At 41.3% G+C, this 12,580-nt stretch overlaps 1 protein-coding gene across 2 annotated transcripts in view; it reads right to left on the bottom strand.

Moving 5' to 3' along the window:
- RMDN1 (regulator of microtubule dynamics 1) overlaps positions 1 to 12,580 on the bottom strand; it is a 38,456-nt gene that overhangs the window by 15,018 nt on the left and 10,858 nt on the right. For both annotated transcript variants that reach the window (XR_012784496.1, XM_075549520.1), the window contains exons 3-4: positions 11,219 to 11,306; positions 4,007 to 4,166 (exon numbers count right to left, since the gene is read on the bottom strand). Coding sequence is in view for 1 of the 2 variants with exons in the window: in XM_075549520.1 (XP_075405635.1) it covers positions 4,007 to 4,166; positions 11,219 to 11,306 (248 nt within the window). In the remaining variant the exon portion in view is untranslated. The remainder of the gene's footprint in view (positions 1 to 4,006; positions 4,167 to 11,218; positions 11,307 to 12,580) is intronic.

Here is a 12,580-nt window from a genome sequence, read left to right as displayed (position 1 = left end):
AGCCATAGTCATTTTCTAAACATTTGTTATTTGAGCCCATCTGCTCTTTTACCCTCCTTCCCCACACTCTCACCCTCGTAACTCCTTGATAAATTATACATTATTTTCCTATCTTACACTGACCGCTATCTCGCTTCACCCACATTTCTGTTGTTCATCCCCCTGGGAGGTTGGATTATACATTGATCATTGCTATTGTTTACCCCTTCCTTCCCTCCTTCCCCCACCTTCCACCTGCCCTCCTGGAATTGTAACTCCCATTTCTGTTCCTGAGTTGTTTATTCTGACCTGGATTCCATGTGCCTTGCGCTCTTATCTGTACCAGTGTACATGTTCCAGTCTAGCCAGACTGAAAGGCAGGGCTGGGTCACTAGGACGAGGAAGCCTCAAGGAACCAGAGGAATAGTGTGTGTTTCATCAGTGCTACACTGCACCCTGGTTGACTCATCCCTTCCTTGTGATTCTCCTGTGAAGGGATGTTCTGCTGTCTACAGATGGATTTGGGGCCTCTGCTATCCGCCTCATTCTCAACAATATGAACTTTTTTGTTTTGTTTTGGGTCTTCTGGTACCTGTTACCTGATTTTATCAACACTGCATGATCTACAGGCTGGTTTACTTCTTCTATGTGGGCTTGTTGCTTCCCTGCTAGGTGGCCATTCACTTGTTTAACTTCAAGCCTTTAAGACCCCAGATGCTATATCTTTTAATAGCCAGGCACCATCAGCTTTCTTTACCACATTTGCTGATAAAGCCATTATGTCTTCAGTGATCATGGTGGGGTATGTGTGTGAGCATCACAGAATGCCAGGTTGTTAGAACAAAGTGTTTTTATGTTGAAGGCGGGCTTGAACAAAGATCCAAAGTCTGTCCATTCCCTCAATATATTGCCATATAAATATATATACATAGGCTAATACTTCTATTTTTATGAATGAATATATTTACATAAGGGTAGCACAGTTTTTTAAAATGCTATGAAATAAAAGGTAAATAAAAATAAAAGCAAGACATAACTATCAGGAGAAGTATGTCAAATACAAAGTCACATATAAGTGAAAAGTAACAGGAAAATATAAAGATCAGTTAAAATTAATTTTTAAATGGCTATATTTATGCTGAAGACAAATGTGTGCATGGGCAGGCGTGGTGAGGAGGCTGATGGTGCCCGGCTATCAAAGGATGTAGCCTCTGGGGTCTTAAAGGCTTGAAGGTAAACAAGCAGCCATCTAGCTCAGAAGCAACAAAGCCCACAGGGAAGAAGCACACCAGCCTGTGTGATCATGAGGTAATAAAGGGATCAGGTAGCAGACACCAAAGAACAAAAACCATCTTTGTGTGATTACCTTCCCCATATAAACGCTGAAGATGCATGTGTGCATAAATAAGTGTGGTGAAGAAGGCTGATGGTGCCCAGCTATGCAGAGATATAGCGTCTGGGGTCTTAAAGGCTTGAAAGTAAACAAGCAGCCATCTAGGTGAGAAGCAACAAAGCCCACATGGAAGAAGCACACCTGTGTGATCACGAAGGGTCAAGGGACCAGGTTTCAAGCACCAAAGGGGGGTAAAAAAATCATAACTTCGTGAATGAGGGGAGCACGTGAAGGGGACCCAATGCCCACCTGTAGACAACTGGACATTCCTTGCAGAGGGGTAATGGGGAGGAGATGAGTCACTCAGGGAGCAGTGTAGCATTAATGAAACTCACAACCTTCCTCTAGTTCTTAAACACTTCCTCCCCCCACTAACATAATTCCAATTCTACCTTGCAAACCTGGTTAGGCCAGAGGATGCACAGCAGTACAGATGGGAACAGGAAACACAGGGAATCCAGGACAGATGAACCCCTCAGGACCAGTGGTGAGAGTGGCGATACCGGGAAGGAAGGGGGTTGTAGAAAGGGGGAACCGATCACAAGGATCTATATATAACCTCCTCCCTGGGGGATGGGCAACAGAAAAGTGGGTGAAGGAAGCCGCCGGGTAGTGTAAGATAAGATAAAAAAATAATTTATAAATTATCAAGTGTTCATGAGGGAGAGGGGAGTGGAGAGGGAGGTGGTGGGGAGGCAAATGGTTCCAGGAGCCCAAGCGGAAAGCGAGTTTTGAGAATGATGAGGGCAATGAATGTATTTAAGTGTGTTTTACACAATTGATGTACATGTGGATTGTGATAAGAGTTGTATGAACTCCCAAAAATGATTTTTTAAAATGGCTATATTTATATCAAGCAAAGTAGATTATTTCAAAAGATAATCATTTTATAGTGACAAAGAAGTCCAGTCATCAAAGAGATAAACCAATCCCAAATGTTTACAACCCTCACTGCGGGCTGGACCAGAGCATGTCCACAGGTACAGATAGGAGATAAAAGGAATCCAGAAACAGGAATGGACGTAGCAGTAGCAGAAGGGTAGGGGAAAAGGTGGGGAGAAAAATGGAGGAAGGGGGAACCAATCGCAATGATCAACACATAACCACACACACACCCCTCCAGGGGGACCAACAACAGAAACTATGGGGGAAGGGAAACAGTGGTTGGTGTAAGATATGAAAATAATAATCATTTATCATTTATCAAGGAATCAAAAGGGTGGGCAGGGAAGGGAAGAAAAAAAGAGCTGGTATCAAGGACTCAATAGAAAGTAAATGTCTAAAAAATAATGATGACAACATATACACAAATACGCTTGATACAATTGATATATGGACTGTTATAAGTACTGTAAGAGCCCCAATAAAATGACCTTTTAATTTAAATACACACACATATATATGTACACAGAGAACAAACAATAAAGCTACAAGAAATCAACAAATCTACAATTATAGTTAAGCGATTTCAACACCCCTCTCTCAATAATTTGTAGAAGTTGGCAGAAAATCAGTAAAGATAAAGAAGACTTGAACAATATTATCAACCAACCTAAACTGACAGAAGCTACATTAGCTGAAAGTACGCTATTTTGAAGTACATCAAGAACACTTATAGAGATCAACCATATTATGGAACGTAAAGTAAGTATTGATCATTTTTAAAAATATGTGTCTATCTTATCCTTAATATAACAAATGGTTCTACTGGTGGGGTGTGTGTTGTGTGTGTGTGTGTGTGTGTGTGTGTGTATTAAGGGAGTAAAGTACTGCCAAGTCCTAACGGGAGCATGTTGCAATGCGTGGAGATGGACTTCAATGATCACAATGACTTTGAGAACAGGCAACAAAATGCCAATAGCCTCCTGTATGCTCCGTAGTAAACACTGAGAAGCACTGTTCTAAAATAACTAGGACATTAAGAAACTAGATGAGTTAGTGACATGTAAAGAATCATACGGAGTCTCAGTTGTCCAGCTGCACACGTACATCCCCATAAAATAAAAAATAGAACATAAGGAAATGAGAACATATTTGCCAAGTGTTTGCACTATCAAAAATAAAGATTTAGGTAACTCATGAAACTAAGACTTTTGTTTAAAATATACAAGCACAAAAGTAATTTATCAGATATAGTGATAAACTTAGAATATTTAAGTTTTTTTAAGCACCACTACCTACTTCTTTTTGAAAAGATGCTACAAAAATAAATGTTTTGGGACGGGGGAGCGAGGAGGGAGGGGAAAAAAAAAAGAGGACCTGATGCAGAGGGCTTAAGTGGAGAGCGAATGCTCTGAGAGTTATTAGGGGAAAGAATGTACGGATATGCTTTATACAATTGATGTATGTATATGTGTGGATTGTGATAAGAGTTGTATGAGTCCCTAATAAAATGTAAAAAAAGAAAAGAAAATGATTAGGGCAAAGAATGTACAGATGTGCTTTATACAATTGATGTATGTATATGTATGGATTGTGATAAGAGTTGTATGAGCCCCTAATAAAATGTTTAAAATAAATAAATAAATAAATGTTTTCCTTTACTGTTTTAAAAGAGAGCAAGTGTCTTTGCTGTGCCAGTTCCACTGAAGCCCTCAGGACATGGTACCACCTTAGTTATTTTAAGCACCTCACCTTATGAGCTGCAAAATTTGAGTCATTTTTTTCGAGTGCCCGTTTGGCATATTCTAGGGCTTCATACACCAATCGTTTTTTCTCTTCTTCTGAGGTTCTGCTAAGCTGGGCGATGTCACGTGATGCCCGTGCCAAACGCCACAGTAACTCGGCATCGTCACTAATTTGGAGTAAAATATAAAACAACCAGTCAGCTGAGATTTTTAACTTGTTAAAGGTCATATTGTTAACACATTATGGTTTCTCGGATTAGTGAGCCTACAGTCAGCAAGATAGTACCAAAAAGTTATTATTTCTTTTAATAAAATGATTTTTCCTTTCATAAAAAAACTTTTTGCTAAAATGTACTATATAAATATCCAATATTATCCATAAATCTTAGCTTAGCTATATTATCTAAATATTTATCTTAGAACCTATTGTGTGTATGAATTCTCTAAGTGTCTGCTCTACAAACTCAATATATGAATTGAGGCTGGACCTCATTGGAATGAGTGCAGCTCTAGGTAGCTCATGCAACTCCCCAAGTAGCTCTCACATGACTATAAAATATGTAAATAACAGACAGGTTAATCCCCAAAACAAACACACTGCTCTGTCCCTAGCTCAAAATTCAGTACCTAGCACACAACAGGTACATGATAGGATAAATATTTGTGATTGAATGTATGGTTGAATATAATGTAATTTCCAAATAAACTGTTTGAATGTATCATCCATGCCATGATGCATGGATCCTTACAAGGGGGCTTCAATAAGTTCATAGAAAAATGGAGTTGAAATCAGTCCAATGGAATAACGGGCCACGCGGACATCAGTTTCTATGTGCTAAGACCAGAAAAGGTGGATGGTGCCTGGCTGCCATTACTAACTGTTCTAAAAGGGAGCACATGAGAAGGTCCTGGATAAAGTAGGAGAAAACTGTAAAACAAAACTCAAAATCGAAGAAAGCAGGCTTACTGGTCAAACAGAAAGCAGTAAAACCTCTCAGACAACCGTCCTCAGTTATCTTTAGGGTGTGGAACTGAACTCACCCCACAGCTCAATTTTCAGCCAAACAACAGACAGGTCTACATACGAAATCATAACACAGGGAAGGGACACACTCCTCAGAAAATCAACCACGTGATATCCAAAGGGCAGAATGAATGTAAAAATCAAGTTCAGAAGGCACGAAGGATCAGGAAAGGAGGATTGGGAATGGGAAACTCAGGAAGGAAGCCAGTTAAGTTATACTACACTGTGGGGATTGCAACTGATAACATGAAACATAATATGCTGCATGGTTGAATGGAAAACTGGCTTGTTCTTTAAACCTTTACCCAATTCACAAGAGGGTTTTTTTTAATACAATGACTTTTTTCCTTTATCTTTTTGAAGCTCCTTCATATTTCAACTAAGAACACCTTGACACCTTGCAATTTGAGGATAAATACACAAAATGAGAAATGATTAATAGTAACCACAATTAAAATTTTAAACTATTTTAAATTCACCTTAACTTCCTTTTTAAAAATGGTTGCCTTTAAGCCTCTTTGTTTCTGTTTAATAAAAATACTATTCACACACAACTTTGAGTGTTTCAATGTTTCACACAAAGAGAAGGAAATGACTGTGTATTTAAAATACATACGGAGTAACTATCTGACAGCGCACTTTTCAAATTAATACTGAACGTGCTTTAAAATGGCCAATTGGTCACCCATGTTACTGATGGGCAAATGGAGAAGGAAAGTGATAAAAAAAAAAGTATTTATGAAGGAAAATTAATGATTCTTGATGAGACAACTATTTTGGGGATCTTAGAAAAGTAGTCAAAAATGTTCTGATATTTCTACTTTGATATAACAGGTAGATAAGACATCTGAAAATGTCACTCAACTATATTTGACTTATTTTATAGGGCTGAGCTTCCATATCCCCAATCCTCCACCTAAAACAAAAAAACCATACATTGATTCTGGGCTAAAAATGTAATCTAATACTAAAAAGAAAAAGAGGTATTTTTCATTTCTCTGAAAAGACGGATTGTGAAGTGGCACACAGTCTAATATTTGATAATGTCATACAATCATCCAAATCCTCAGTAAATCACTGAAATTTAATTCCAGTAAGAAATGACTTTAGATGCCCTGTTCAACAAGTGGTGCTGGGAAAAAAAAGAAATCTACCTGCAGAAAAATGAAGCAAACCCTTATCTCACTCCATGCACAAGAATAAACTCAAGGTAGATCATAGACCTTGAGGTAAATCCCCAAACTATTAGGGCCATCAATGAGGAAATTGGGACAAACCTGAGAACTTTGGCACGGGGAATACATAGGCTATCAGAAATAGAGAAGGACACAAACACAGAGGAGGCACAAATTGACAAGTGGGATATACTGAAGATTAAACACCAGTGTACATTGAAAGAATTCACCAAGAGAGTAATAAGAGAGTCCACAGACTGGGAAAACATCTTCAGCAATGACATATCAGACAAAGGCCTTATTATTAAATCTACAATACTCTGCTACCTTCCAAAAAGATAAAAACCTAATTGCCCACTGAGGAGGTGGGCAAAGAACCTAAACAGAAGTTTCACAGGGGCAGAAATCCGAATGGCCAATAAACATGTGAGAAAAAATTCCCAATCATTAGCCATAAGGGAAATGCAAATTAAAATAACAATGAGATAACACCTAATACCCCCAAAGATAGCCCAATTCAAAAAATCAAAAAACAAGTGTTGGAGGGGCTGTGGTGATAGGAACTCTCATTCACTGCTGGTGGACCTGTATGTATGTACAGCCACTATGGAAATCGACTTGGAGATATGTAAAGCAGATGGAAATTGAGCTACCATATGACCCAGCATATACCCAGAAGATGAAAGAAACACACCATGGCCAGACATCTGTGCTCCAATGTTCATCACAGCACAGTTCACAATAGAAAGGAGTTGGAAACAACCCAAATTTCCAACAAAAGTCAAATGGATTAAAAGGTACACACATACAATGGAGTACTATGCATCCCTAAGAAACAGTGGTGAACGCATGAATCACATTGCCACATGGGAAATACTGGAGGAAATTATGCTAAGCGAAGTAAGCCAAGCACAAAAGGACAAGTACAACATGAGTCTGCTGAGGTAAGCTTAAAAAAAATGCAAGGTAGAATTGGGATCGTAATATTGGTGGAGGAAGAAGCATTTAGGAACTAGAGGAAAGTTGTAAGTTTCATCGTTGCTACATCGCACCGTGACTGGCCCATCTCCTCCCTGAGACCCATCTGTAAGGGGATGTCCAGTGGCCTACTATGGGCTTTGGATCTCCACTCTGTACTCTGCCCCCCCTCATTCACTATGACATGATTTTGTGTTCTGATGATGCCAGATACCTGATCACTTCAACACCTCGTGAACACACAGGCTGGTGTGCTTCTTCTATGTGGGCTTTGTTGCTTCTGAGCTAGATGGCCGCTTGTTTACCTTCAAGCCTTTAAGACCCCAGACGCTATACCTTTTGACAGCCAGGCACCATCAGCTTTCTTCAGCGCATTTGCTTATTCACCTGCTTTGTCTTCAGTGATTGTGTCTGGAGGGTGAACATCATAAATTGCCAATTTAATAAAAGAAAGTATTCTTGCATTGAGGGAGTACTTGAGTGAAGGCCCAATGTCTTTCTGTTACCCTAATACTAAACCTATAAATATTTGCACATAGATCTATTTCCCCATCGGCACAAATAAATATATTTGAATATGTACATGCCTTTATTTAGACCTCTATAAATGCCCTTTGCCTCCTAGCTCTTTCCTCTATTTCCTTTTACCTTCCTCTTGTCCCACTATCATGCTGTCTTCATTTGGGTTTCAGTCATTTCTCTTGGTTACATTACTGTTGATCACGCCCTACGAGGCCTCCTACATCCTCCTCACCACCTATTTGGATCACTTGCTGTCCCCTCGTCCCTGGGTTTGTTAACACAATTACCTTTCCCCCCATCTCCCTCTCTCCCACGTCCCCCCGGAACTGTCAGTCCCATTGCTTTCTCCTCCAGATTGTTCATCCAGCCTATCTTATTTTAGACAGACCTGCAGAGATAATAACATGCACAAAAACAAGACAAAAGAAAACCAAGCAACAATATACAAAACAACAACAACAAACCAATGACAAAAAAGAAAAGCTTATAATTAGTTCAAGGACAGTTTGTTGGCCTTTAGGAGGGTTTTCTAGTCCAGTCTGTTGGGGCACCATGCCCTGGCCCCAAAGTCCACCTTCAGCATTCCCTGGAGACCTCGTCGCTCCATTCACTTGCTGTTCTGTTGCACCCACTTAGTGTTTTGCCTCGGTGTGGCGTGATCAGATCGGGCACAATTCCTACACTGTGTCTCTGGTGTTGTGCCCTGTAGAGCTATGGGTCAGTGAGGGACGTCATGTCTCATAGTGGTAGAGGGAGGGTGGGTTGGAAAGGCGAAACCGATTACAACAGAAAAGTAAATGAAGGGAGACGTTGGACAGGGCAAGATATGACAGAATAATAATTTATAAATTATCAAGGGTTCATGAGGGAGGGGGACCAGGGAGAGAGGGGAAAAAATAAGGAACCGGTGCCAGGGGCTTATGTGGAGAGCAAATGTTTTGACAATGATGAGGGCAATGAATGAACCAATGTGCTTTACACAATTGATGTATGTATGGATTGTGATAAAAGTTGTATAAACCCCTAATAAAACGATTTTTAAAATGCACAAGAGGCACAGGGAAAAGGTTACTATATACACACATTCCTGGGGTGAACTCCAGGTAGTATGGCAGGGATACCTATGGGAGCCACCTAAAAAGGAAGAGGGAAAAACAAACACACATGGGTATGGGGAAACAGGGCACTCGCTCACCCAAGGGGAGGGCATTGTTGACATCTCCACAGGGGAAAAAGGACCAGACTTCAACCCGGTGCTCCAAGACGTGAATGCAACATGCCAGCATGAAGCAGGGAACTAAAAGAGAGTTCTGAGGGGCGAGGCGGGCCCTGATCCCAACTACTTGGACAGCCTCCGCCCCCCAGAAGAATTTACGTCAGAGGACAGCACTGAAGCTACAGCTCAGGGAGAGGGACATGTCTGATCAGAGCACATGGGAGAAAATGAAGGGGGAGGAAGAGAGTGGAGAACATCCTGCCCACCAAGCCTTGAGGACGATATTCCAGCTCAGAGCAGCCAATGCACACAGAGGACCATAGGGCCGGCCCCACTACAAGACAGGACATCTCTCACTGACCCACAGCGCTACAGAGGACAACACTGGAGACATGGTGTGGGAATTGCACCTAATCTGATCCTACCACACTGAGGCAAAACACTAAGGGTGTGCAACAGAACAGCAAGGGGAGCAAAACAAGGAAGTCCCAAGGGAATACCAAAAATAGACTTTGGGGCCAGGGCTTGGCACTCCATCAGATTCGACCTGAAAACACTCCTAAAGGTCAACAAACAGACCTTAAAGAAGCATTTACAGGCATCTTTTTTGTGTCATTGGTTTGTTGTTGTTTTCTTTTGTTGCTTTGGTTTGCTCTGCTTTGTTCTTTGTGCATATTATTATCTCTGCAGGTCTACCTAGATAAATAAGTAGGATAAAAAGCTGGAGATGAAAACAGTGGGGCTGATGGTTCCGGGGGGACATGAGAGATGGGGAGGTAGGGGAAAGGAAGTGGTGTTAACAAACCCAGGAACAAGGTAAAAACAAGTGATCCAAAATCGATGGCGAGGAGGGGGTAGGAGGCCTGATATAGCTTGATCGGGGAAAATGTAAACGAAAGGAATTGTTGAAACCCAAATGAAGGCTGAGCATGATAGTGGGACAAGAGGAAATAGAGGAAAGAACTAGAAGGCAAAGGGCATTTATAGAGGTCTAAATACAGGCATGTACATATGCAAATATATTTATATATCATGATGAGGAAATACATCTATGTGCATATATTTATAGGTTTAGTATTAAGGTAGCAGATGGACATTGGGACTCTACTCAAGTACTCCCTCAATGCAAGAACATTTTGTTCTATTAAACTGGCATACCGCGCTGCTCACCTTCCCAGCATGATCGCTGAAGGCAAAGCGGGTATATAAGCAAATGCGGTGAAGAAAGCTGATGGTGCCGGCTATCAAAAGACGTAGCATCTGGGGTCTTAAAGACCTTGAAGATAAACAAGCAGCCATCTAGCTGAGAAGCAACAAAGCCCACATGGAAGAAGCACACCAGCCTGTGTGATACAAGGTGTCGATGGAATCAGGTATCAGGCATCAAAGAACAAAAAATCCTATCATTGTGAATGCGGGGGGAGTGTGGAGTGGAGGCCCAAAGCCCATCTGTAGGCAAGGACATCCCCATACACAAGGGTCACGGGGAGGATACAAGCCAGTCAGGGTGCATTATAGCAAAGATCAAACATTCAACTTAACCCTAGTTCTTTAATACCTCCCCCCCACTATCACGATCCCAATTCTACCTTACATATCCAGCTAGATCAGAGCATGTACACTGCTACAGGGAATCCAGGACAGATAAATTTCTCAGGACCAATAATGAGAGTAGCAATACCAGGAGGGGAAGGTGGTGTACAAAGGGGGAACCGATTACAAGGATCTACATATAACCTCCTCCCTGGGGGACGGACCACAGAAAAGTGGGTGAAGGGAGACGTTGGATAGTGTAAGACATGACAAAATAATAATTTTAAATTATCAAGGGTTCATGTGAGAGGAACGGAGGAGGAGGGAGAAGAAAAAAATGAGGAGCTGATACCAAGGGCTCAAGTAGAAAGAAAATGTTTTGAGAATGATGATGACAAATGTACAAATGTGGTTGATACAATGGATGGATGGATGGATTGTGATAAGAACTGTACAAGCCCACAATAAAATGATTTTAAAAAGAAAAAGAAATGACTTTAAACAGAATGAGAAATAGACAATAGAGACAGATGAAGCTATGGTCAATGACCATCCTGAATGAGCCCCCAAAATTAGTAACCATTCTAAACCAGTGAACTAAAGGTACCACTTTTGAGTCTTTTGTGTAAACAACAACAAACACGATGCTGTAAGTAAGACCTTAGAAAATGCTACTTTCTTGTGTCATTTTCAAGTGCTACCGACCATCGCAATGGTGACGCAACACGAACGGTGCAGGAAGCACCACGCAGACCTGTGCGCTACGCTTACCTTTCCCTGAACGAGGTTAGCAACTGATAGAGCTTTTCCGTGTCTCCACTTTCATACAGATAATCTGCTTGCTCAAGGATTTCTTCAACTGCGAAGAACATTTAAAAAGAGACACACAACAAATGAGTTCTTCCCAAGCCAATGGCACCAGCACTAAGACACACAAACGCTTTTCTAGGCAAGCTAAAGGAGTTAGATACCAGAACCGCCTAGGAGAGATGTCTAGATTAAAATGACTTCACTGTTGCAGCATTGTCAATTGATCTCCCTTCTGATACACTTTGGGTTTGATCTGGTTCTTAATATTTTCTTTTTCGTATGAGCCCCTAATAAAATGATTAATTTTTTTTCATAGTGGGATTTATCTCTGTTGTATTTTGTCATTGTTGGTAGCCTTCTGAACTGTTAGGTGTTTGTGATCGTTAAGGTTTATTGTGCCAACCTGGTCAATGAACACATGTGGGATTAACTGAAGGGCGCAGCGATAAAGAGCTAGCTGAGCCTCGCCTTTCTGGTGTCTTGTTCGCTGGTGGTTCAGCCAGTTTGCAGCTGCCTTAGCTAGTTCTCTGCCTCAGCTTGCAAGACATCTCAGCTCCCTGCGAGACATCCCTGAGAACAAGATACATGGATCTGCCCTGATGCAGCCCTGGGTGCTGGAGCAGCTGTGTGGAGACCCCTGCCAGGGCTGATGCTTACACGTTGATTCGGCTTTCCTCCTACAGCATTTGTTGTCATTGTGTGTCTTTTGTGAGTTTGAGGAGGACTTTGGAGATTGATGTCGGACATATGGGCTAATGTCAGACTTATGGGCTTGGACTGGACTGGATTGGGATGCTTAATATACAATTCCCCTTTATATAAAACTCTTATAAAATATGAGTGTTTATGAATTGTTTCTCTAGTCTCCCCAGACTAGCACAGTGTTCTTCGATGATTTTCAGCATATGAAACATGGGCTAGGTAAACCTGTAGAGACAACAGCTAGAATAAGGGTTCCTGGGGGGTCCTGTGGGGGAGGTGTGGGGAAAAGGGAAGCTGTTATCAAGGTCAGGATGGAAGGAAATGTTTTGAAACTGACTTTGGTAGCAATTGTATAGCACCACTTGACATGACTAGACTCTGGAATGGGGTGACTTCTGGATTAGCTCCTAATAAAAATGATTTGGATAGAGGAATCACCTAGAACAGCAGTCTCAACCTGTAGGTCGCAGCCACTTTGGGGGTTGAACGACCCTTTCACAGGAGTCACCTGATTCATAACAGTAGCAAAATTACAGTTATGAAGCAGCAACGAAAATAATTTTATGGTTGGGGGTGGTCACCACAACATGAAGAATTGTATTAAAGGGTCACAGCATTAGG

The sequence above is a fragment of the Tenrec ecaudatus genome, chromosome 5 (genome assembly GCF_050624435.1).
Source record: "Tenrec ecaudatus isolate mTenEca1 chromosome 5, mTenEca1.hap1, whole genome shotgun sequence".
NCBI classification, from domain to species: domain Eukaryota; kingdom Metazoa; phylum Chordata; class Mammalia; order Afrosoricida; family Tenrecidae; genus Tenrec; species Tenrec ecaudatus.
Note: the sequence above shows the minus strand (reverse complement) of the source record. Positions and strands in the feature narration are given on the sequence as shown.